Genomic DNA, 27,690 nt, shown 5'->3' on the forward strand with positions numbered 1-27,690 from the left:
GAGGAGAAAAAAAAAGGATCAGCCATGATTAAATGGCGAAGCGGATGTGATGGGCCAGATAGCCTAATTCTGTTCCTATGTCTTATGTCTAACTGCTTCTTCTTCAAATCTCAAAGTAAATTTATTATCAAAGTATGTATACTATATACAACCTTGAGATTCATTTTCTTGCAGACACCCACAGGAACATAAAGAAATACAGTAGAATCCATGAAAAACAAAGACTGACAAACATCCAGTCTTCGTCAGAAAGGTCAAATCACGCAAATAACAAAATAAAAGTAAATAGATAATACTGAGAACAGAATATCTGGAAGTAAAAGTTGACAGGCTATGTAAAAGCCAAATGGTTGTAGGACAACAACTCACCTTGGTAGCCTAGGACCCAAGACTCCTGCACGATCTGCCCAATGGTAGTAGCGAGAAGAGAGGGAAATGGGTAAAATGCAGTCAGACGACAGGCTTACATGGGGGATCTCGGCTGGCATAAAGAAGTGGGACTGAACACCAGTTAATTTTCCACTCTTGGGCTTTAACTGGCTTCAATCTGGCTTGAAGTCTGTCTCAGTGCCCTCTCTTCTGGCGATGGCCAACCTGCAAGGTGCTGTACCTGCATTCCTGAGACTGTCTTTGGCCATCCATGAGAGCTGGCTATAACCTGCTCCCTTTCCAGTTCTGAGAGTTCTGGAGCAGGCTGGCAAGTTGTTTGGATGTTGTGCACTCTTTCATTGTGAACAGTGAAGGGACTTCTTGATAATTCTTCTCCAGTCTGAATACTCAGTGTCAGACATGACAATGAAGCAGTGAGGATGTTATATTTCTTTGTTGGGACTTAGGAAATATTGCTGAAGCATTTTCACAGATGTTCTGGAAATCTCCTATAGTTCTAGTGCTCATAGTAAATTCCTTGGCTTAGAAGTCTGGGGTCAGATAATTAGGCAATGTTGCCTGCCCACAGGAAATAGTTTAATATGATCACAATGTTAATGCCTGGCATGTTGCCTTGGGAGAATGCTGACAATGGTTTGCCTACCCTGCCAATGGATTTGGAGAATTTTATAATTGGTACTTCTCCAGAGTTGGAGGTGCCTATTTTAGGTTTCCCGCAAGTGGGCAGGAACAACTGTTGTATGGTAGACCCTGTGTAGAGTGACTCGGTGTTTAATGCATGCTTGAGATGTTAGTCTTTTATACATGCTTTTTCTCAGGAGGAAATAGCTTCACTAGCACAGTGGAGACAGTGAAGAGCTGTTTCATTGATGTCATCCTTCTTTGATGGGTAGCTCCCACTCTACAGTTGGTGACAGATTTCGTATAGTGGAGTTAGCTGGTAGACTTCTGTCTTTTAGATATTTATTGCAAAGCCCATCTATAACATACTACACTGAATAAGTTAATAATATCTCATGTAATGATAGAGTCATACTTCTCTTCAAAAACTTTTTTTTTGGAATTTTACTGATGTTGTGGAAGTGGTTAATTTTTGTTAAGTTCTAAAGTAAAGTTAATCCCTCTGAAAAGTTAGAAAAGATAACAATACCATCTTGAAGTATATGTTTGATTTGTATGACTGAGACAAACTTGCCCAATTGTTTACATGCATGTAGAATTAATTCTGCTGCTTTTGCGGGCTTCAAGACCCTTTCTCAGAACTGTTCATTGGCACCATTAGTCTATATGTACATTCACACACAGTATATTATAAGCTTTTGTAGAACACTTCATTATAATAATTCCAATGATAGAATTGGATTGATATCTTAGGATAGGATGTGAAAAGGTGTAAGATGTCAATAGGTGATCCTTCCAATGACTGGATAACTCCTTTGTCAAATTGTTAATTTGAGACTTAATAAGTTTAAAATTATTCTATGTCTAAGTCTAAAATCTAAAAAACCTAGTAACTTGTGGGACCAAGTGCTATGCTATGCAGTATCAAGCAATTATTCGAAATCACATCTGATTCACTAATTTTAGTATCTTGATACAAAAATGCATATTTAACATAATTTATTAATCTTATTATGCAACAATCAAAGATGCATATTTCAGCATTTTGAGGCTCATTCACTTTCCTGTTGTTTTCAATTTATTTCCTTTTTTAACAAGTGTGTATTTATTGGTTTGTATTCCATATCAACTTGTTTTCTTTGGAAATATGTCTTTGAAAACAAGTTATTCATAAAAAGAAATGGCTCTGAATACATGGATAAATGTAACCCTACAGAAACGTGCTACAGATCTTTTATTTATTTCCATCATTCAACAAATGGGAAGAATATCACACATGCAGTTGTTTTCTATAAAAGTTGGTTGTATGAAAAAAATTTTAAAGTCTTAATCTTTGTGGAAATTTTTTAGCTCTACAATACTGTTGGTTGAGACAGACTGAAAATGCAGTAATGCATTTTCTTTATAACTACATCATAGTCTTGAGATGGTATGTTATTGCTGGACTCTTATTAGTTACGTAATTATATAAATTTGCTAATTATACCTCATATTCAAGATCAAACTTATTCTATGAACTTAATATTTAATGTTAGTGTATATATTTTACTGATGGTTATACCATTTCTATAAAGTATAAAAAAATTTAAAAATAACAAATCCTACACATCTGTGATATGATATTTGAAATATAGGTTCAACTTACTATCTGCGACAGCTTAATTAACTTCTATATCATATCTATTCGGCACAGTACTAAATCAATTGTTTAGCGGCTAAACAAACAAATATAGTTTCTCTGTAATTTACCATTTTATCCTTCTATGGATTCTGTCAATTATACTGCTTAAATGAAAGTTGCTTTGTTTGCTTGTAGTAACATCAAAAAATTCTAGCAGACATTTCTAGACACATTGATTTTGAAAACGAGTTGCTTTATGAACCTAAAGCAGCCTTCATAAAACAAGTCTGTCAGTTGCAATTAACCTACCCTTCGGAACTCTACACTACTGAAACAGTTGCAATAAAGATAAGACAATTAAAAAAATGTTTTACCATCTTAGTTTAACAGCTTGTTGGCTAGAGCTTGACAACATTACAACACAAAATGAGGCAGTCAAAATGAGTTGTTAGGCTGAGGTTATGCCCTTCCTGTTGTGTTATCTGCCAGCAGATCAAACTGCTGACTTGGACTCTTTCTGCCAACAATGCTGATGCTGCCAGTATGAAGATGCTGTCACCTAGTAGTCATGGTGCTTGCACTCCACAATAGAAAAGCGCTAAATTGAACTCGAAGTATTGTCTTTGTGATATCATTTCAGCAAGTCATGTCCCATTCAGCCTGATAGTTTATCTCTGTCAGGCAGGGACCCAGGCGACTATGCAAGCTGTCAGGACAGGTACACAGACCTGCTCAGTGCTGAGGAGGTAATGTATCTTTCGGGCTTCGTAACACTTTCTTCTCTCTTCCTCCTCTATAGCTTTCCTTTCCCGTTCCTTCTTCTTTGTCTGCTCATATTCTTCCAGTTTTTTTCTAAACGAAGCAGAGAATTAACATGTATTTGAATTGAATAAAGCAACATTTACAGGCAACTTGGAGTTTCAATAGTTATGTCCTTCATAATTATTTGTAAGCATAATATTTTACTAGCGATACCAACAATGATAAAAATATGTACAATTAAAGATATTATTGCTTAACCTTAGTAAAGGAAACCAAGGTAGATTAGAAAAAAATACTTTGTGGGATGATCTCATTTTGCCACCTTGCACCTGAAACAATATATTAATAAATTTTAGAGAAAAGCCTATTTTCTTCTGTATGGTTGTCTGTACGTTAGAAACCAAATGGTTGTAATCAACAATACCAGGTACACTGTAATGCAACTCGGCAATATGACCTTTTCTGACCTGCTTTTCAAACCTATTATTAACTGCTAAGTAGATTTGTAAAGCTGAACAAATTTATTCCAATAAAAAGGATCTCTATCTATGTTTTTTTGTGTGACACCTAACAAACCTCATTAAATCTGTCCATTTCAGTTAGACCCAAGGTGTTTGTAACATCAGTGATACCCATGTCCTTAAGAAAGAAATCCCTTATTACTTAATCCACTGTAGAACATTATTTCTACTTTCTCTCTCAACATAAAAATGGACACAATGAAAATGTATATTTTATCCAAATGAGCAATTGCCATCACTGTCAATTCAAAAATAACAAAAAAGGTATCTTCGATACTAAAGTAAAAAATATCTGAAAATATCTAGACTTTGTCAAATAAACTGGTTAAATAATGAGTACTTATCATATAAGATCAATTAATTAAATCTTTCATTTCCATCCACAAAATGCTTATTAACATGGTTTACTGTTTTAATTACACATATTCTGTATGCCACTCACATCATCTGTGGATATCATAGTTGCTATTATATACAGCAAGATAACAAACAAAAACAAAGCATATTTATTTACACGCTTAATATAAAATTAGATAAATACTACAATTTTTATTTGACTATCAGTAAAGTCTAATTTTAAGATATAATATCAATAACATCTATAAAAAGGCAGTGATCATTTTGAAAGCATAGATTGTTCTTAACATATATTATTAGAAAATAATTAAAATGTAGGCTGTGATAATTAATCTAATAGATTTAATTTAAAATTCCTGCACAGTTGCCCAAAATATTTTACTAGCTATTTTTACTGCTTGACAAAAAAACATATTTTGCATTTTTGTACATTTTAAGATGGGATTAATTCAGAAAGCATTACCAAAATAGGATTAATTTTAAACTGCAGTTTTGTAGATGTGAAATTTATTTGTATTTAATCCTCAAAATCTTAAAATTTTATCAATAAAATTTGATTTAAAAAAATTTCTGTCTGTTGAAGTAAATATGTCCAAAAGAAAATTTGGTTCTCAAATATTTCCCATTGCATAATCAAGTCCTCCATCCTCAAACATACACATTTATGTGTTTATGCAAAAATTCAGTTTGGCTTTTGAAGGGTTAAATTAATTGCCTCACAAGAGAAAACTTAGATAGGGGAAATTATCTGATTATCGTAGTAATAATTGCACAGCTGTTTAACACAGATAGAGAAATAATTCATGTAGGCAATAGGCCGTGGTGGCAATGACATTTTGCATTTAGTAAATATGCAAACTGTTCATTCCTAATTACCCATACTAAAGGATGCCCTTATTAAATGTATAAACTATAACTGTCTGCTTGGCAAATGATAAATTATTATATTGTGCAAAACCGCATTACAAAATTATGACAGTGAACTTGGGTCTCCTAACTTCATTACTTTTGTTGGAAAGTTGAATGATCAGAAGATGGACACTGTAATATTGCCATCTATGGAAATGACTATGAGCAACCGTCTTGCATGATGCAATCACAATGCTTCTTTTAGTATTCCCAAATCAGATACCCTCTGGAATAAATCAAGAGCAATTTAAAAGAAAGAGAATTTCAAGATTGTGCGCATGAATAAAATGTTTGGTTTGACTTTTGCAATAAATAACAGCAGCTTTTCTGAGCTCCAAGCTAAAGATGTTTTATTAATATCATGACTCAGCAACAGAGCAGCTAATTTTTAATTTCATGATATCATTTGTTTGATCCAAACAGAGCTCTATATTTTGCACATCTAGCTAGAGGTTAAAAGTGTACCACCTTACCAATTGCATATTCAGCCTTTAAATTAATCAAATCAATTTATCACTGTAGCAACACAACTGTTAATTTGAAGACATATTAAACACTATATATGGAGGATAATAAAAATATTCAAATGTTGTTGATGTAAACAGCTCACATCAGTTTTTCTCTTCCCAAAAGAATGTTACTGTAAATTGTACTATATTGTCTGTTAAATTTCACGCTTTATTGCTATTGTGATGTTCCTCTAAACAGTGCTACGTGCAGTCACGCACCAAGGTAGCTCGTTGTGCATCCATTATACAGCCCATTTCATCTTATATTGCATGATACCATAAATGTCGTATAATTTATTATTTCAAAGCAAGATAAATTTATAAAAATGTTACTTTCTCCTTAATTATGTTTTCTCCTAAGCAAAGTGCTTTTTCAGTTATCTTTGTGCACTCCTAGGTTGTAATTACACAAAAATATTTCAAATTTATTTTAGTTTCTATGTCCTTCTTATTACTGAAATATCCTGAAACTTCTCCCATTTTCATATGCCTATTTCAGAAATCTTGTGGATGGAATATTACCCAGTACAAACTAGTCTGCTACCTTTTGCCACATTGTCTTATTTTCAGAGCCTTGTGCCTTGATTTGTCTTTAAATCTTCCAGTACTAGGCAGATGAAGAGATTACCATGCTGATGGAAGAAAATATTTAACAGCTGGTAGAATAGTTGTCTTACAGTGCAAGAGACCTGGATTCAATCCTGACCTCAGATGCTGTCTGTGTGGAATTTACATATTTGAGCATGTAGGTGATCTGGTTGCTTCCCACATCCCAATGGTGTGCAGATTGATATTTTAATTTGTGGCTGTAAGTTGTTTCTATGTGCAGATGAGCGGTAGAACTTGCGAAGAATTAATGGGAATCGAGAGAGAATAAAATAGGATTAGTATAGCCTCGACAATTGGCATGGACTTGGTAGGCCAAAGAGCTTATTAACCTGTTAATACCTGTTGTATGACTGTGAAAATGCAACCTCCCCATTGCATGTGACAGCAGACCTGAAAGTAATATATGTCTAAAACCTATTCTAGATATATCAATCATAACTCAGCATCTACACATAATAGCAATCCTGGAGATGAAACACCAGATACATTTCTTACTCTGTTTAGCTTGGATAATATGGTTGAGATATACTGGTTTAGAACAGATCATGGACGTTGTATTGTATATTGTACTTCTGTTACCAAATCCACTGGGAATTGTGCACTATATATGTGGCATCAACAGTGGTGATAGAAATAGCACCATAAACTAAAAAGCACACCAACTAAGGGAAGCCAAAAATTACCATTCATTTGTTATGAATTCACATTAACTATGCATTATTTTGATATTAAAATATTCTCTACTCCAATACTTATAGCATTATAACCATTTTTGTAAAATATGTCTACTTACAATTCCTTCAGATCTTGAACTGTTCTGTTAATCTCCAAGTACACATGAAAAATAAACCGTCACTATGAGATGACATTATTAAAAGCAGTTGCTTACCTTATAGTCAGATTTTTCATGCTGAGGCTAATGAAATACTTCTTCATTTCATAGAAGTTATGGATATATTTTCGAACATAATATCCATGCCATCTTTTCTGGATCTAACAAGGCAATTAAAAATATGTAAGTCATTGTCCCAGTATATTAATTCTTTCAGAACTAAGTTTAGTTTGTGGTTTTCAGTAAAGAAAAATTACAGAAATATTATTGTAATTTTATAAAATTAATCAGTTTAATTTCACCATTTATGAATTTCTCATCCAATTTTCATTGTTAACATAACAGTGCCTCGTAAATGAATGTTATCACACAATTTTATTTTCTTAATTTCTTTCTGCAGAGAATAGTCTTAGCCTTCCACCACTAGATTATTAATGAAGTACGTTTGTAGAAAATTTTAGCAAATCACACTGAAATTATGACAAAGCTAAGACATTTTCTTTGTAAGATTTAAATATGACTTTTTAATATAAAGTCACAATGTATAAATGAATGGCTATCTGCCACATCTAACAATGACCATAAACCTGTGGAGAGTTTATAAAGTGTGAAAGCCCTGGGGCAGTTCCACTCTCTCAACCTCAGAAGTCCAGGTCCAGTGGTAAGAGTAGTCGTCACAAACTGGGATCTTCCTTGGTTGCAATACATGACCATGACTTCTTCTGTGCCTTGTTATGCCCTTTGCTTTCCATGAAGTGCTGCAGAACAATCTTCCAGGCTGTTGGATCTCTCTGTAGATCTCATCCACCCAGTCCACTGGAGTTGATTTCACATGCCAGGGCAGGCGAGTCCCTATCTCCCTGGGGTCTGAGGCCCACTGGCTACCCTCACCTGGTTTAGCCCACTTCTCAAAGCAATGTACTGGGGTTCAAAGTTTAAAGTAAATTTTTTCTCCAAGTTCATAAATGTCACTATATACAACCCTAAGATTCATTTTCTTGTGGGCATTCACAGTAAATACAAGAAACACGAAATAATCAATGGTAGACTGCTCCCTATAGGATAGACAACATCAATGTGCAAAGGACAACAAGTTGTGCAAATACAAAATAAGATAAAGAAAGAAAATAAGAATAATAATAAATAAATAAGCAATGAATATTGAGAAAGTGAGCTGTAGAGTCCTTGAAAGTGAGTTCATAAGTTGTAGGAATATTTTATTGATGGGGGGAGTGAAGTTGAGCGAAGTGGTCCCTTCTGGTTCAAGAGCCTGATGGTTGTAGGATAATAACTGTTCCAGAACCTTGTGGTGAGGGCCCTTAGGCTCCTGTACTTTCTTCCTGAAGAAAGCAGCACTGCCACATGCAAACAGCTACTTGGAGCTGCAGGTGAAAGAGCTGGGGACCATGGGAGAGTGAACTGCCCCAGAGCAGACATGACAAACTCCTTCACCAGAAGTGCTCTCAAAAAAAAATTACAAAATAAAAATAATACAAGATGATTTTAAAGAAAATGAGGAAAAGGAGTATTTATTTAGCTATTTTACATGAGCAGAAATGAATCAAAACTTGAACTTTAATAGGTAAGTTTCAGCTTTGAAACTGCGGCCAATTCTCCTCATTTCAAGTTTCAACTTTCAGTTCGAAATACAAAGATATGCTAGCGTACCATCTCCTTACTCCACAAATGGTAAACTTTTTTTAAAAAATATAGTATAGAAATGTTGCCAATTATAGAGAATAATATAAAGAAATAATGTACATTTTAAAACCTAAGCAGCAAGGTGACTTACATGAACATGGAAATAAAAATAGAAAATACTCAGCAAGACAGGCAGTATCAATGGAGAAAAGAAAAGTCATAGAATGGAGGATGATGACTTTTCATCATAATTTAGAGGTGAAATAGATTTTAAGATGCAGATAATGGGCTGTAAAGAAGTTAGAACAAGGAACAAGAGTCTGCAGCACCATCAGACAGGTGTTTTACAACCTTCTTTATATTCAACAATTATAGATAACTATCATTTCTATTTCAGATTCCTACATGTACCCTCCCTTTTGTTAATAATTTCACATGATTACTCTACGTGCGCACTTCCCTTACATGTACCTTTAGTTACCAATATCTTATTATCACTTCTTTTACCACTGGCTATCAAATTTACATTACTTAACATCTTCTACCCTCCACTGAATCACAAATCTTTCCTCTTGTTCTTTATTTCCCATTCCATTTGCTCTGTATCACAAGATTTGCTTTATCTCCTTCCTCATTTCTGAGGAAAAATGATCAACTGATACTACATCAATACTACCTGAAAGAGTGACCATTTCCAGTACCTTCTATTTAATGTTAGAAAATGAAACTTATCCAACACCTTCTTTGGAATACCATACTCCTTCAGTTTTTCAGTCAGTTGTCAGGCTAACTGGAAAACGGAGCTTAAATGCTAATGCTTTCACATTGTAGGCAAGAGCACGATCACTGAGTCAAATGGATCCTTGACTTCCTGACCAACAAAATGCAGTAAGTCAGAATAGGCAGTAGGTTACCCTTAACACTGGTACCCCACACAGCTACATCCTCAGCCCCTACTCAATTCCCTATACATTTATGACTGCATGGCCAGATTCTGCTCTAACTCCATCTATGCATTTGCAGATGATCTATATCTCAAATATCAATGGGCTGGAGCACAGAAAGGAGATAGAGAATCTGGTAACATGCTGTCATGACAACAATCATGTTCGTGTCATCCTCTATGTCAACCAAACAAAAGAGCTGGTTATTGAGTTCAGGAAGGGGGAGGGTGCACATGCTCCTGTTTACGTCAATGGTGCTGATGTCAAGAGGGTTAAGAGCTTCAGGTACCTAGGTGTGAACAGGAGGTTCACCAATAGCCTGTTCTGGTCCAACTACCTTGATGCCTCAGCCAAGAAAGCTGAACAGCACAACTCCCCTCAGAGGCTAGAGAAATTTAGCATGTGCTCTTTGACTCTAACCAATATTTATCGATGCATCACAGTTTGGTATAGTGACTGCTCTGTTTGTGAGCACAATAAACTACAGCGGGTTGTGGACACAATTGAACACGTCACAAAAACCAGTCTCCCAACATGGACTCTGTCTGCATTTCTCACTGCCTTGATAAAGCAACTAGCATAATCAAAGACCACACCCGCCCTGCACAACTTAAATAAAAACTAATCTACTGGAGCAAAAGATCATCAAAATATTTAGCAACAGAAAAAAAAACAAATGTAACATTTATGCTCCACCATTTAGTGGTGTGAATTTCTGCACATTTGGATGATTTTTTTGATACACTATAATCTGGTTACACTTTTTAAAAAGGAAATATTGAAGGCATGCTTTCAACATAATTTCATAAAGCTTACGACACAGCAGTCAAAATGAATAATAAAACAAATGTGTAGTGTAATCTATTTACAGATACAAAATTAAATTGCAAACTTCATCTATTGGAGTGCTGAGTAAAACCATATTAAGATTACAATTGTGTGAAAAATGTAATAAATTCATTAGGTGGGCATTTTTGATCCTTTCAAAAACAGATATCCAAAAATTCAATTTGAATGAGTATAACTTTGGACACGTCTCTTTGTTTAGTTTTTGACTCCTTATTTGAATGGCAAAATTCTTGTCATTGATTAATACTTGTTGGAAGATTTCAATAGAAGAAATGTGTGCTCAGCAGATAACATCTTCCCAACAGCAAGCATATCCCATTCCAAAAGTCATTTGTAAGTGACCTTTAGAATCATCCAATCAATTATGCAAATTCATTATTAAGCAATGTCAGTCTAAAATCAACAAACTCAATGCCTTACAAATGTAATGACACTTAATCCATGAATGTAGTATTTCTAATTGTAGAAACAAATATCAGTCGTTTGCCGAATCAAAGGAGGTGACGAATCAGCATATAGGAGGGAGATTGAAAATCTGGCTGAGTGGTGCCACAACAAGCTCTCACTCAGTGTCAGCAAGATTATTGGGTCGATTATTGACTTCGAGAGGATGCAACTGGAGGTCCATGAGCCATTTCTCATCAGAGGTGGAGGGTGTCAGCAAGCAACTTTAAATTCCTCAGTGTTATGATATCAGAGTTATAACTTCCATTGCAAAGAAACACAGAAATGCCTCTACTTTCTTAGAAGTTTGTGAAAATTTGGCATGTAACCTAAAACACTGATAAATATGCAGTGGTGAGTATATTGACTGGTTGCACCACGGCCTGGTATGGAAACACTGATGTCCTATTATGGAAACGCCTATAAAAAGTAATGGATATGGTCCAGTTCTTCACGAATTAAAGCCCTCCACACCATTGAGTACATCTACATGGAGTGCTGTTGCAGGAAAGCAGCAAACATCATCAAGGACTCAACCATACATGCTAAGCTCTATTCTTACTGCTGCCATCAGGAAGGCGGTACAGGAGCCTCGGGACCTGGACAAACCTGGTTCAGGAACAGTCATTACCCCTCAACCATCGATCTCTTGAACCGGGGATAACTTCCACTCAACTTCACTTGCCCCATCACTGAAGTGTTCCTAACACCTATGGACTCACTTTCAAGGACTTTTTATCTCATGTTCTCAATATTTGTTGCTTATCTATTATTATTATTATTATTATTATTTATTTTCTCCTCTTTCTTTTTGCATTTGCAGTTTTATTTTTTGTACAATGGTTGTTGTCCATCTCGTTGGGTGCAGTGTTTCATTGATCCTATTGTATTTCTTGCACTTACTGTGATTGCTTGCAAGTAAATGAATCTCAGGGTTACATATGGTGACATATATGTCCTTTGACAATAAATTTACTTTGACCATTGAGAAAAAGTAAGTTACAAAATGCAACCAAATCAATACACTAAATTACCAGTATTAACCGGATGAAGAGTGTGAAAATTCATCAGGATGCAATTTCAGGGTCATTATTGCATTCAACAATGTTCTCAATAACAGGCCCTGATCAGAATTTGCATATAACAAATAATAGCCAGTGTCAATATTCGTTTAATGATATCATGACCATGAGTCCAAAGCAGTCCTCAACAACTTCCCTGGCTTGGAACCCCATCAGCTACAACATCTTTGCTTGTTTCAAAGACATAGGACTCAACCTATGGCATGTAGCTCTTCAGAGATGGGCAAAATCCCTACTAAGTCAAGTTTCTAGCATAAAGATTCCAAAATTATTTGTCCTACAAAAAGCATATAGAAAATCCCTTCTACAAAGCAAGTAATAAAATGCCAGTGTTCTGTTGGGAAATTTTGTCTCCCAACCACTTTTTAAAAGATTTCACAAGTTATTTCTGTAATTTTGATGACATCTGTCCTTCATTGGAAAGGAAGAGTAGACAGTTCTGTTTAACTCTGAATAATTCTGTTTAACTCCTGATGATATAAAAGTTGGATGTAGTAGGAGACTGACTTTATATGCATCCATGCACTAAAAAACAAGACATAGCTTATCAGAGGAAGCAATCAAAATCCAATTCTAATATTTGTCTGAGAAACAGGTCAAATATCAGTGAAGAGCCATGATTTTCTGAACTTTAAAGACAAATAACGAATAATACTTTGTGATAAAATGTATCCTCCAACTAAATATCAAGGCATTTCTGGAAACTCATGTATCCAGCAACTAATAGGCCAGCAACAGTCTGCCCAGACTTGACAATATCTGCCAGAGAGAAGTAGTTGAAAAACTGGCGAACCATATCCTTATGATACTGGAATGTTATCACCAGAAAACTTATTTCCTGGAAGGCAAAAATCTCTTACGTGTTCTGGCAAGAATATACTTCTCACTGCAGAAAAGAGATTCGAGACCCATTCCATCAATAATCAGTGGTGCAGGTGAAAGGTTGGGAAGACATTATCTGTATTTCCTTTATAGGCAAATGTCAGAATTGAGAATATTGAAGTTAGTGAGTTCATATATCCTTGTCATTATGACAGGGACTTAAGACAATACCTTGCAGCAACTAGCCCAATGGAATACTAGGCCCCAAAACTCCTTACATGCTAAACTGATATAAGAACACCAAAGCAAGGTGGAGCCAACCCAGAGAATCTCTCACTTCCTTTAACATCTACCATCTACTTAGACTCCATTTTGAATATAGTGAATGATTGAGCCTCCATGGCCCTCTTTGGTAGAGAACATGAAAGGTTCACCAGCCTCTGAGTTAGAACTTTTTCCTCATCCTTATCCTTATTTTGAGGCTGTGGCCCTTGGTTCTAGATATAGCAGCCAGAGGAAACATCAACACCACATCTATCCTTTCAAACCCAGAAGAATTTTGCACACTGAAATGAGATTACCTTTCATTCTGTAAAACTAGAGAGCAGAAACCTAGTCTGTTTAAACTCTTCTAGGTTATTTATGGAGTCATACAGCACAGACACAGGCCCTTCATCCCAATTCATCTATGTCAAAAAAGATGTGCAAATAGTCCCATTGGCCTGCATAATGACCCACATCTCTCTAGGCCTTAATTTTCTTATCCAAATGTCTGTTAAACATTGTAATTGTAACTGCCTCTACAGTTTCCTCCAGCAGCTTGTTCCACCACTTTCTATGTGAAAAGGATTCCCCTCAGGTCCATTTTGCCACTCACCTTAAATCTTTGTCCTCTTGTTTTAGATTTCTTACCCTGGGAAAAACACAGTGACCATCCACTTTATCTTCTCCCTTATGATTTTATATATCTCGAAGGTCATCCTTCAATACTCTATTATTTAGGCAAAAAAAGTCCCAGCATATCCAACTTGTTGTTATAACTCAAGTCCACCAGTCCCAGTAATATACTTATAAATCTCCTCTTCACCTTTTTGATCTTAATGACATCTTTCCTATGGCTGGGTGACAAGATATGCAAACAGTACTCAAAATGTGGTCTCATCAATAACTTGTATAACTGTAACATGACATCCCAACTCCTGTCTTGTTGTCCTGGTTGATGAATGCCAGAGAGCTAAATGCCTTCTGCATCATCCTGCTTACCTGTATCATTGCTTTCAATGATCTATGTTGTCGGGCCATCTACATGGAGAAAAAATTTCTAGATATACGTATTTAAGAAATTCCATCCCATCAAAACTCTTTTTACTGCGGTAGACCCACCCAAAAAAGTGAGGTTGAAATCACCCACTATAACAACTATTAACTTTACAGCTATTGGAGATCTTCCTAGCTCTTTTAGCTCCCACAGACTATTGATGGGACCTAAAATACAACCCCATCAAAGTGCTCATCCTGTTCTTATTTCTAAGTTCCAATCTATACCCCCATTAGATGTTCCTCCAAGAATATCCTTTCTAAAAATCACAGTGATATTCTCCCTAACTAAAAACACAAACCTCCCCCCTTTATCAAGCCTGCTAATCTTCAGATTCCTTGCTGCACTCACTATCAAGAATAATCCTACTTTAGAGATATAAATCAGAACCGTACAGAATATTCCAGATGATGATGAGAAATGTTTCTCTGTTTTAATTAAGACTGTGCTGCCTGAAACAGTGCTAGAGGATGATTTCATTCTAACTTAAAAATACGTGTAAGCACAAGATGAAATATTCAGGCCAGAAGGCTGGACAGACTGCTCTTCCAGTAATTGAATACGGTGATCATGGGTTAAATGGGATCCAAAATGAGCTAGCCAATTGGATACAAAATTGACTTGATAGAGGAGGCAGGTTGCATGGAAGCTGGTTTTTCATATTGGAGATTCAAGATTCAAGATTGTTTATGTAACATCCTGGTTAAGATTTTTGCTGCTATGTTGTAGGTATTTCATTTTAGCAGTTCTGTAAGAGCAGCCTGTTCTGCTCTCAGCCTATCTGGGTTTGAACTGAGATAAAGGGCTTTATTGTTCAACTTAGGAATGTGCTGTCAGCCAGTCAGGATGATGGAATTGGGAGAAGGTTCCAGGGAACACTGGGTGGACAGGTTTTGTGAGGGACACTGGTGTGGGTCGAGGTTTTTTTTTGGTGGGAGCTGGGAGAAGACAGGAGGGAAGATGGCTGAGGATGCCATCGCTGTTGCATAACGTGCCTTGTGGAGATGAATGACTTCAAGGAGGGAGGACCAATACTCCCGTGGGAGAGCCTGTTTGTTTGAGATGATTTTCGAGTGACATTCGGGAGGTGGTGTGCGCTTTCATGCGGACCGAGGCTCCAGCACTTGAGTATTGGACAAATTCAAGATGAGCTCCAATTTATGTGCACATTTGACTGTTTAACTATAATAGGCCCTTTTTGTTTTTTCTTTCTTTTCTCTAATAACTCTTTGGTTAAGTTAATGTTCATAAATATACCTTCTTTATAACTGTATGTAGTGTACTATCTGTTATTTCTTGCCGAAGGGTGACTTCAGAGGGGCAGTAAATCTCACAGCATTCACACAAACTGGGGTTTGGGTAGGTAAGACATCCCAACCTCACGGGTTTGGCGAGACCAAAGTTGTATATACCTCAGATATACAGAGCCTGAAAAGGTGGGTTTCTCCCTGCGGAGTCCAGTGGCTGTTAGTGAGGGGTTAATGAACCGCATTTCCAGAGACGCTCAGTAAAAAGGAGTTTCATTTAATATAATTTCCAGTACACAAGTAGAACAAAATAACTGTTACTCCAGATCTGATGCAGCACAATAAAGACACAATAAGTATGAATACATAAGATAGCTTATATATCATAGATAGGTTGTATGTCCATAAAGTAACACTAGACACAGGAATGTCTGTACATATGGTGACTGACAGAAAATTATAAAGTAATGGTCATGGCGTAGATTAGAGGGTGGAGGTATTGATCAGCCTTATTGCGTGGGGAAGGTAACTGTTTTTGAGTCTGGTGGTCTTTATGTAGATGCTACGTAGCCTTCTCCATGATGACAGAGGGACAAACAGTCCAGAGTAGGATGGGTGGGATCCTACATGATGTCACTGGTTTTTTCCAGCACCTTTCTGTACACATGTCCTTGATGGCAGGTAGGCTGGTACTGATGATGAGTTGGGGAGTCTTGACTACCTGTCAAAACTAGTCAACGCCGTCAAAACAGTTTTGACTAGCCTACCTGTCCGCTACAATGCAGTTTCTGTACCACATTTGGATGCTCTCTTCTGCACATCTGTAAAATGACATGAGTATAGATATGCGTAGCTCTCTTCAGCCTCCTCTGGAATTCAAGGCATTGTGAGCTTACCTGATTGTACAGTATGCTTTCTGGGACCATGAGAGTTTGTGCAAAATGTGCACTTCCAGGAGTTTGAAACTGCTCACAGGTTCCACTGCTGTGCCGCCACGTAAAAAGGGGCACAGTGAGTGGCGGAAGTTGTCCTGAAATAGGTAACCATTTCCTTTGACCATCTCCAAGACAACCATCTTGTTGGCATCAAGGAAGGTTATTTACCTAGCACCAGGACATCAGTTCTTCTACTTCCTTTCTGTAAGCTACCTCATCATTGTTGGGGATGGGCCCCTTCACTGTTATGTCACCAGCAAACTTGAAAATATAAACACTCGGGTGCTTGGCCATGAAGTCATGTGCGAGCAGAGTGTATAGCAATGGGCTCAGTACACAGCCCTGGGGTCATTCATGTTGAGGATTATGGGGAGGAAGGAACACGGTTGTGCATTCTGACTATGAGGTCTTTTGCTTAAGAAGATGCCTGTGACCAGAAGTGTACTGCAGACATAAGTGCTAAATCCATTGTTGATCACTAACTGCATTGACAGTCTGGATCAGAACGTAGTCAGTATAGTTAGGTAGTTTGCAGGTTGCACTAAAAATTGTGAAGAAAGTTATTTAAGATTACACAGGATCTTGATCAACTGACCAGTGGGTAAAAGAATGGCAAATGTAATTTAATTCTGATAAATGTGAAATATTGCATTTGGACAAGATCAAGCAAGGCAGGACTTAGAGAGTAAAATGCAAGGCACTGGAGAGTGTTGTTGAATGAGAGACCTAAGATTACAAGTACATGCTTCCCTAAAAGTGGTGAAGAAGGCTTGTGGCATGCCTATTTTCATCAGCCAGGGAGAGCAGGAATGTCAGATTACAGTTACACAAGGTGTTGGTGACAGCATACTTGCAGTATTATATGTAGATTTGATCGCCTAACTATAGGGATGATGTCATCTATCTGGAATGGATGTAGAAAAGATTCCTAAGAATGTTAGGAGGGCTGGAGGGATTGAGGTTCAAAGAAAGTCTGGACAGGCTGATTTTTTTTTCCCTGAAGCAAAGGAGGCTGTGAGGTGACTTGTATAAAGTCATGAGGTACATAGGTAAGGTGAATAGTCACAGTCTTTTTCCCAGGGTAAGCGAGTCTGAAACTAAGTGCATAGATTTAATGTGGTGGGGTAAGATTTAAAGGGGTTCCAAGGACCAACTTCTTCCATAAATGAGTGGTGGGTATGTAGAATAAGCTGACAAAGAAATTGTAGAGGCTGATACAATTACAATATTTAAAAGAAATTTGGACAAGTATATATAGGAATTGCCATTTTCTGGAAAGAAGATAAGCAGGGTTGTACTCTGTGAACCCACTGAAATTACCCTGATGTACCACCCCATTAGGTCTAATAACCTGTTAGAGGACAGAATGCAGGATTTTTCTGATACCCTGCAAGCTTCAATGCAGAAATTTATTTGCAGCAAAAGCAATATTCATTCACTTTGCTGATCTTGTTCAGAAGCGAGTTATGTTCTCAAAAAAAATCTGATTTTCACTGCAGTATTCCATCAATGGGTACATGCTGCATGTACTTTGTAAGCTGTAAATCAGATGTGGGATCATAATTGAAGTTGGCCTCAATGGAAAGGATAGAGTCCAAGTTCTGGGAAAAGTTCTGTGTGCGCTCCCGCACCAGCAGGCACAGGAAGAGCTTCTTCCGTGAGGCTGTAACCATGCTGAACCTCACATCACAGCGCTAAGCAGTAGTGCACCCATGTTGTACTGTCTCAGTACTTTTATATTTGTGTGCTGTAGCACTTACTTTTTATTCGCAGTTATTTTGTAAATAACACTATTCTTTGCATTTCTGGTCAGATGCTAACTGCATTTCATTGGCTTTGTATCTGTACTCAGCACAATGACAATGAAGTTGAATCTAATCTAATCTAATCTAACGTTTTCTCTAGACCCATCAATGATACTTCAAATCAAACCGAGTCTGCTAGATTTCTTAATGCACGTATAGTATTTGAAAAATCTTGTAACCTGCTTCCTTTCACTATTCAGATATTCTTCAGTGTTGCCTATCACATTACTGTTAGCAGCTGGTGTAGTCACAGATATCTCTCCTTCAAGAGATGATGGCTTGGAGCAAGAATCTCACAACAATGTTTCTTCACTGTGGCAGTCAATCCGTTATATGGTTATCAATGGCTGGATACTAAAATTATTGTAATGGGCAAGTGGTGCATAGTTGGCATGCTGCCTCTATTGCAATCATGCATTACAATCCTGACACTTATTTTCTGGGTCCATCAATCAATTTAGCATCCAAAGTCAAAGACTTTTTCTTCCTTAAGAGCACTTTTTGAACACCAATAGCATATTTTTACAGCTGTTTGATAAACTTTATTATTTATTTAGTATTAAAATATGAAATTGTTTTAAATGTGCCTCATTTAGTTAATTATTTTGGTTAATTTACCATTGACATACCCACTTGTAGCTGTTTAATTGGTTTACCTTTCCCAGCTGCAATGAAATACTGTAGTTGAATTAAATGGCAGCTCTTGTACAATTGGTGTTATTCATTTTTTTAATATAATTTCTTGTTGATTATTATTACTATGTTTCTATTATTTTCTTCACCTTACTTAAAGGACAGGAAACAACTTGCTTTCAGGTTTCAACTAATCTGTCTCTTGGCAAAGTACCTGGCAAAGGTACTGAGTGCACAGGAGAGTTTCATGTGACTTTTTTTTTACTTTCTTTTCTGTTCTAGTCTAACTATATTCCACAGTTGAACTTGGTCTGCTTGGAATGCATCAAAATCTTATTGCATCAAGAAATACAAGCCAAACATACTTCCGACAACTCTTCTGTATAACAATACTAGTTCATGAATATGTAGTTTCTTCAGCAAATTCGCTTAGAATTGTGTTTAACTTTTGACATTGCTCATTCTGACCTTATTTTTTCTTTAAAAAATCCCAGCTGTACCATCTTCCAAAGCAAATATTAATGTTCTTGCCTATCAGGTTTTACCTAATTTTATAAGTGATGTCAAAAAATTAAGAAGTGTGTTAAATAAAATTATTTTCTAAAATTGCTAAATTGATATCAGTTTCTTCTATTTTTAATTCCCACAAGATGGCATAATTGTGACAAAATATGGATTAATAGATTGTACATATTTGAAGTATTAAAGATCATCCATGCATATTGTTAAAATTCTACCACATTTTAAACAGTTTTCTTAAGTAGAAATACACTTCCAGAGCAATTTATACAATAAATTGAATTCCTTCCTCCAAACCATATTAAGCAAAAGAATTTGGCACTTTTCCAGATGGATACTCACTTTGCTTCTGATTTAGATTACCAAATACAGCATAAAAGCATATTTAGAGAACATTTTGATGCCATCATTTGTTGAATAATGAGGGAGATATATTTACCCTGACAGCCATTTCATTGTAGAAATTCATCTTCATAATAAAATATGCTCTCTGTGAATTAAAGAAGATAGAACAGACTGTAGTTACAGAAAGATACAGCTCAAATTTGACATATAAAAGTTAAGAATCTTTATAAATAATACATAATAAGAAATGCATTCACAGAGAGAAAAACTCCAACTGTACATTTAAAAGGCAGCTACCGTTTTATCTATAATGCAAACGTAACCATTAAAACATACTATATTCAAATTACATGCTGTTGCAGATAAATCATCATGAAAAGATCTGCACTGAGTTTCATGATCAATGTTACTCTACTAAGACCAGAAATACAAAAATAAAAGATATATCCACAAGCGCTGATGGCAATCTGTATTGTAGAGTTTTAGGCACAAGCTCTTTTAAAGAGTTTCACTGTTGCATAAAGGAAATTTACATTTCACAATGTCTGGTTGATTTAAAATTTCAAAGAGCTCATGCTTTATACCTTCCACTCTTCAAGAATATCTGTGCCCAAGAATAAAAATTATGCCTTCCAACCATCTGTACAAAACCCCATATACTTGGCCTCATGAGAACAATTGAGCAGTCAATGAATTTCATATCACTTAATATATATATTTTAGTATTATAAAACTTGCGATATTTAAACTGCTTAGCCTGTGCTAATATATCAACTATTGAAAACAAGGCCTATATAACACTTACCAACTAGACATGCAATTAAAGAAAATAGACTTTGTAGTATTATTTAAAATTTAAAATGCAGAACAATTATATTTTTCACCTACATTACCCATCATTTTGTCTTTCTCATTAAATGACCCCTGCAAATACTGCAATTTTGACATATATCATTCATTCCAAAGTGTGGATTTTATTGCATTTTTGCTTTACTGAATCATTTTTATATCCTGTCTCTTTGTAAAGTATTTTGGAATGTTTTATAGTGAATTATAGTATGCATATTCAAATCTTCCTTCTAATCTAGTTGTTTAATAGATTGTTTAGAAGTGAATTTCAAACACAGATTTAGTAATGTAGTCAGCAGAGTAGCGCATTGAATAAGTTAGTGGATTGGCAGCCAGCGTTTCAGAACATTGATCCACGAGCATGAAATTGAAACCCACCACAACAATTTAAATTCCAGTAATTAAATCAATCTGGAATCAAAACAAAAATGTCTCAGTAGTGGTAATCATAAAGCTACAAGTTGTTATGAAATCCTAACCAATTCACTAATGCTATTCTTACTCAGTCTGGTCTAAATTTGAATCCAGACCTACTTATGTGATTGACCCTTAACTCTTGTTCCAGGTCATGGGGAACGGGAATGAGTAATAAGTGTCAGTATTTCATGGAACACCACATTCAATAAATAAGCAAAAAGAATACATTTTTATTTTATTTCTTGCATTGCCCAGTACAAAAGTACACACTGTCACAAAGGAGAACCTCAAGGGCCTCTGCGGATATATTACATAAAAGCAAAAGGACTGCAAGGGACAAAATTGGTCTTCTAAAAGATCAGAGTGGTCATCTATGGAACTAGAAGAGATGGGAGAGATCTTAAATGGATTTTTTGCATCTGTATTTACTAGGGAGACAGACACAGAGTCTACACAAATGAGGCAAAGCAGCATTCAGACCATGGAGCAGATATAGATTAGAGAGGAGGAGGTGTTTGCTGACTTGAGGAATTAGGATGAATAAATCCTCAGGTGCTGACAAAGGATCCTCTCAGACCCTGAGGGTGGCAAGTGCATAAATTGCAGAGGCCCTAGCAGAGATATTTAAAACATCCTCAGCCGGAGGATTGGAGGATAGGTAATGTTGTTCCATTGTTTAAGGAAGACTCTAAGAATAGGCCAGGAAATTATAGGCTGGTAAGCCTGATCTCTTTAGTGGGTAAATTTTTGGAAGGTATTCTAAGGGACTGAATATATAAGTATTTGGATAGACAGGGACTGACTAGGGATAGTTAACATGGCTTTGTACATGATAGTAAACACGAGGAATTCTGCAGATGCTGGAAAATTCAAGCAACACACACCAAAGTTGCTGGTGAACTCAGCAGGCCAGGCAGCATCCCTAGGAAGAGGTACAGTCGATGTTTCGGGCCGAGACCCTTCGTCAGGACTATCTGAAGGAAGAGCTAGCAAGAGATTTGAAAGTGGGAGGGGGAGGGGGGGATCCAAAATGATAGGAGAAGACAGGAGGGGGAGGAATGGAGCCAAGAGCTGGACAGGTGATTGGCAAAAGTGATATGACAGGATCATGGGACAGGAGGCCCAGGGAGAAGGAAAGGGGGGGAGGGGAAAAAACCCAGAGGATGGGCAAGGGGTATAATCAGAGGGACAGAGAGAGAAAAAGGAGAGAGAGAGAGAAAGAACGTGTGTATATAAATAAATAACGGATGGGGTACGAGGGGGAGGTGGGGCATTAGCGTAAGTTAGTGTTCATGCCATCAGGTTGGAGGCTACCCAGACAGAATATAAGGTGTTGTTCCTCCAACTAGGCGACACTTCACCTGTGAGTTGGCTGGTGTGATATACTGCATCCAGTGCTCCCGACGTGGCCTTCTATATATTGGCGAGACCCGACATAGACTGGGAGATCGTTTTGTTGAACACCTATGCTCTGTCCGCCAGAGAAAGCGAGATCTCCCAGTGGCCACACATTTTAATCCCACATCCCATTCCCATTCTGACATGTCTATCCACGTTCTCCTCCACTGTAAAGATGAAGCCACACTGAGGTTGGAGGAACAACACCTTATATTCCGTCTGGGTAGCCTCCAACCTGATGGCATGAACATCGACTTCTCTAACTTGCGCTAATGCCCCACCTCCCCCTCGTACCCCATTCGTTATTTATTTATATACACACATTCTTTCTCTCTCTCTCCTTTTTCTCCCTCTGTACCTCTGACTATACCCCTTGCCCATCCTCTGGATTTTCTTCCCCCCTCCCCCCTTTCCTTCTCCCTAGGCCTCCTGTCCCATGATCCTCTCACATCCCTTTTGCCAATCACCTGTCCAGCTCTTGGCTCCATCCCTCCCCCTCCTGTCTTCTCCTATCATTTCAGATCTCCCCCTCCCCTTCCCACTCTCAAATCTCTTACTAGCTCTTCCTTCAGTTAGTCCTGACGAAGGGTCTCGGCCCGAAATGTCGACTGTACCTCTTCCTAGAGAAGCTGCCTGGCCTGCTGCGTTCACCAGCAACTTTAATGTGTGTTGCTTGTACATGATAGATTGTGTTTAACCAATCTTATTGAGTTTTTTTGAGGAAGTTACAAGGAAAGTGATGAAGGCAAGGCAGTGGATATTGTCTACATAGTCTTTAGCAGGGCGTTTAACAAGGTCCCACATGAGAGGTTGGTCAAGAAGGTTCAGTCGCTTGGCATTCAAGATGAGGAAATAAATTGGATTAGACACCAGCTTCCTGGAAGAAGCCAGAGAGTGGTAGTAGATAGTTGCTTCTCTGACGAGAGGCCTGTGACATGTGGAGTACTGCAGGGATCAGTGCTGTGTCTGTTGTTGTTTGTCATCTATATCAATGATCTGGATAATAATGCGGTAAATTAGATCAGTAAACTTGTGGATGACACAAAGGTTGGGTGTGTAGTAGACAGCAAGGAAGACTATCAAAGCTTGCAGCAGGATCCGGCCCAGATGGCTGAAAAATGGCAGATGTACTTTAATGCAGACAAGTGTGAGGTGTTGCACTTTGGACGGACAAACTATTGTAGGAGTTACAACTTGAGCAGCAGAGCACTAAGGAGTGTAATAGAACACAGCAATCTGAAAATATAGATCCATATTTCCTTGAAAGTATTATCAGAGATATATAGGGTCATAGAAAAAGCTTTTGGCAAGTTGGCCTTCATAAATTAAAGTACTGAATGCAGGAGTTAGGATCTTATGATAAAGTTGGTTAAGTCCGATGAGGCCTAATTTGGAGTATTATGTGCAATTTTGGTTACCTACCTACAGGAAATATGTAAACAAGTTTGAAAGAGTACATAGAAAATTTATAAAACTGTTGCTAGGACTTAAGGACCTGAGTTATAGAGGAAGATTGAACAGGTTAGGACTTTATTCCCTAGAGTGTAGAAGACTGAGGGGTGATTTGATAAAGGTTCACATAATTATGGGGGGTGATTTGCTGAAGGTTCGCACAACTATGAGGGGTGATTTGATGAAGGTTCGCACAGTTATGAGGGGTGATTTGATGAAGGTTCGCACAGTTATGAGGGGTGATTTGATGGTCGCACAACTATGAGGGGTGATTTGATGAAGGTTCGCACAGTTATGAGGGGTGACTTGATGAAGGTTCACACAATTATGAGGGGTGATTTGATAAAGGTTCGCACAATTATGAGGGGTATAATTGGGGTAAATGCAAGCAGGCTTTTTCTGCTGAGGTGAGGTGAAGGTTCAGTACATCCAAGTATCCAGCAATGATACTGTATAAGACTGTGGACAGCAAGAACAAAGCATAGTTTGAGTGGAGTGTTCCTATGTACACCATCTCAAACAAAATAGATTAGTAGCAGAAAAGAAATGCAAGCAGCACATAGGGTTAGAGTACAGAAAAATGTTTTAAAATAAACTTAATTTAAAGCCATTCAGAACCATAGCTACCAGGTGACCAAATCTAGGAATTATATATTCCAAAGTTTTCAATGTGATTGAGTGGTATTGTTAAGAAAGGATGCCAACAGTGCAGAAACTAGAAAGGATCTTGGCTCTGTAGATTGTGGAATAAAATTAGAATCAGTTTGGGTGGAGCTCACCATAGAGCAGAAAATAATAATCAAAGTCAGTTGAAGTCCCCTGAATAGTGGTAATGTTGCAAAGTGCAGCATAAGTAGAAATGCATCAATCAGTTTTAATCTGCACATATACTGTGCAAGTCTAAATTGTAGTACAATCCATTCTAGGATGAATTCCTGGAATGTAAACAAAATGGATTCCTAAATTAGTATATTAAAGACAAGACAAAGAAACGTGTTTTAAATGTGGCTACATTTTAGATCATACTATTTTCAATGCAATGAATATGGTTTAATTAATATTTTTGTTATAAAGGACCTCCAAAGAATGACCATATAAAACTTTCTATGGCTTAAAAATGCGGCTCAATCTGAAATTAGGATTTTCAATCTAAACCAAAAAAAATGAGAGGGTATGAGGAGTTTAATGAGGGTATGGTGGAGAACTACATTAAACTCTATGGCAGCATGCAAGTAATGACTAGTGATTAAATAAAAATAATTCAATTGCAACAAATATATTTTCCTCTAAGGGACAAAAATGCAAAAAAGGAACACCCCAGCCTTGAGTGTAGGAGAATTAAATATTATATGGGAAAATACATTGAATCTAAGATAAATTAAAGATAATAGTAAATTCTAAAACAGAGTTATATGGCTGTCAGAAAATAAGCAGGAAGCTTAAGGACTGGAAGTGTTTTAGAATTCAACAAACAATAACCAAAAGACAAAAATTGATAAAGAAAGGGAAAATAGAATCTGAAAGTTAACTAACATTAGCGCAAACTGAAACCCTCTAAAAAGTAAATAAAAAGCAAGGAACTAGTGAGACAAATATGGATATCTTACAGGAATGGGAGAATTAACAATTGGAAATAAGGAAGTGGCCATGGAACTAAACAAACTCTTTCTGCTTATTTTCTTGGAAGAAGACCTAAAGAAACTCTCAGAAAAACTGGAGAACTAAGTGCTTAGTGCAAATAAGGAAGAAATCAGTAGAAATAAACAAGTAAAAAAAATTAACTTTATTGAAAAAAAATGACCAAAATCTGAAATCCAGATCATCAGGCCCTTGGGATTTATTGCACTTTTGAAAGATGTGGCTATGAATATGGCAGATACCTTGGTTATCATTTTCCAATTTTATGCTTTTAGAATGATTACTGTAGACTAGAAGGTAGCATATGAGTTCCCATTACTTAAGAAAGATGGAACAGAAAATACGGGGAGGTTTGAAGGGTGTTGCCTCAAAATGTTGACCATTTTTTTAAAATTTATTTTATTTAGAGACACAGATCAAGTTGCGTCTTCCAGCAACCTACCAATTTAACCAAAGGACAATTTACAATGACCAATTCACCTCCAAAAGAGAACGTCTTTGGACTGTGGGAGGAACTGGAGCACCCAGAGGAAACTCACGTGGTCACAGAAAGAATGTACAAACTCTTTGCAGATGCACTGAGCTGTAATAGCATTATGCTAACCACTAAACTACCATGGCACCGTTCCTTCTATAGATGCTGCCTCACCTGCTGCGTTCCTCCGGGAAACTACCAGTCTGTTAGCCTGATATTGGTATTGCTCAGTGTTTCCCAATTTTTTATGAGCCCAACGTCACCCCGGAAGCACTTTCATACTTGCCAACGCCCCTTTCAGGCACAGTATACTTTTCGGCACCCCCATAGTGTACCATATGCTAACATGAGAAAAATGATTCTATTTTAAATTTTTATTTGTCTTTAAACCTAGCTCACACAGTACCTGTGCACTGTACAGCAACTTCAATATCAAAGTGATCATTGAGCTTGACAGTTTTTAGCAAGAGTTGAAATATCTGGTTCAATTTGTGACAGCAAAAGCATTAAGTCCCCATACTTAATAATGTCCAAGTGGTTTGTTTTTGTGAGTATGTGTTCACTGCACTGAAGCCTCTTTCAACAAGATAGGAAGATAGAAATGCAACGGAGATCAGTTTGGCTCTTCTTCAAAGACCAGGAAACTTTGTATGACAGCGTAGCCACAAAAACTGACATTTTTGTAAAGCATTTTTGCTTCTTCATCATTCTGAATTTCGATAATTTCTTCTTGCAAGCTCTCTTCCTGTTCTTCCACCTCGCAAAGAAATGGGTTAATTACCCAGTCTGGAATTTCCAGATTCTGAAAATCCTTCTTCAGTGACTGCAGGTGCAAGCACCACTCTTGCAAATCACCATCTGTGGAAGAGAGTGCCATACTTTCCATTCAGGGAAACTGTGAGAACATTCTTCCCCAAAGGTTTTGCTTAAACATTTCCAATTTTCTGATAAAGTGGATACTACACTTTTTGCCTGGATTAAATTGAAATTTCATCCTGCAGTTTCATATTTAGAATGTTCATTTTGTCTAACAGATCAGCTAGGTATGCCACATCTCCACGTAGAAATTCAATCTTATTTCCCAAGTTCTTGTCGACTTTGAGCAAAAATCCATAGTGTCAAAAAGATCAAAGGAATGTTTAAAAGCATTCAAACTCTTTATCGTTATCTTGGCATAACTGATGAGCACATTTTGACCTCGTCATAGATTGATTCTCCATTGATATTTGTTTTTAACATTTTATAAAAGAGAATCTCTTCATAAACTTTTCCATTTTTGATAAAACATAAAAATGCTATTAGTAAGTATGCCACTAATATGTCTCATTGTCTTGCACAGTTGATTCATCCAATTGTCTCCCAAATTCTGTTTTTTGTAGCTCTGTGTATAGTTGATACTCAGTGTCTTCACTCATATTATCAATACGATGAGCTACAGAGTTATTACTCAGAGGAATTAATTTTAAAATACTCGTATTCAATTTGAGAACATTGGTGGGCATTTCTGATACAGCAGGCATTATTAATCTTTCATCAATTGTATGAGATTTTCCACATTTTGCTATCATTTTGGAACTGTTATAAGAAGCAGTAAGACTACTATCAAGGTCATTTTTAGCTTTCTTGGCAAATGACTCGAGTGTACAATGCTTTTCAAATGCTTCTTTCATCTTCTGGAACTGAGTAATACCATAAGTAGCCTTTTCAGGGCATCTTTGATGGAAGTGTTCCTGCCATCTTGATGGT

At 36.9% G+C, this 27,690-nt stretch overlaps 1 protein-coding gene across 5 annotated transcripts in view; it reads right to left on the bottom strand.

The window, feature by feature from the left end:
• spata17 (spermatogenesis associated 17) overlaps window positions 1–27,690 on the bottom strand; it is a 307,726-nt gene that overhangs the window by 215,901 nt on the left and 64,135 nt on the right. For all 5 annotated transcript variants that reach the window (XM_072265100.1, XM_072265098.1, XM_072265101.1 and 2 more), the window contains 3 exons: window positions 19,810–19,860; window positions 7,189–7,292; window positions 3,361–3,484 (listed from right to left, as the gene is read on the bottom strand). In XM_072265100.1, the coding sequence (XP_072121201.1) occupies window positions 3,361–3,484; window positions 7,189–7,292; window positions 19,810–19,860 (279 nt within the window). The remainder of the gene's footprint in view (window positions 1–3,360; window positions 3,485–7,188; window positions 7,293–19,809; window positions 19,861–27,690) is intronic.

The sequence above is a fragment of the Mobula birostris genome, chromosome 8 (assembly GCF_030028105.1).
Source record: "Mobula birostris isolate sMobBir1 chromosome 8, sMobBir1.hap1, whole genome shotgun sequence".
In the NCBI taxonomy this organism is placed as follows: domain Eukaryota; kingdom Metazoa; phylum Chordata; class Chondrichthyes; order Myliobatiformes; family Myliobatidae; genus Mobula; species Mobula birostris.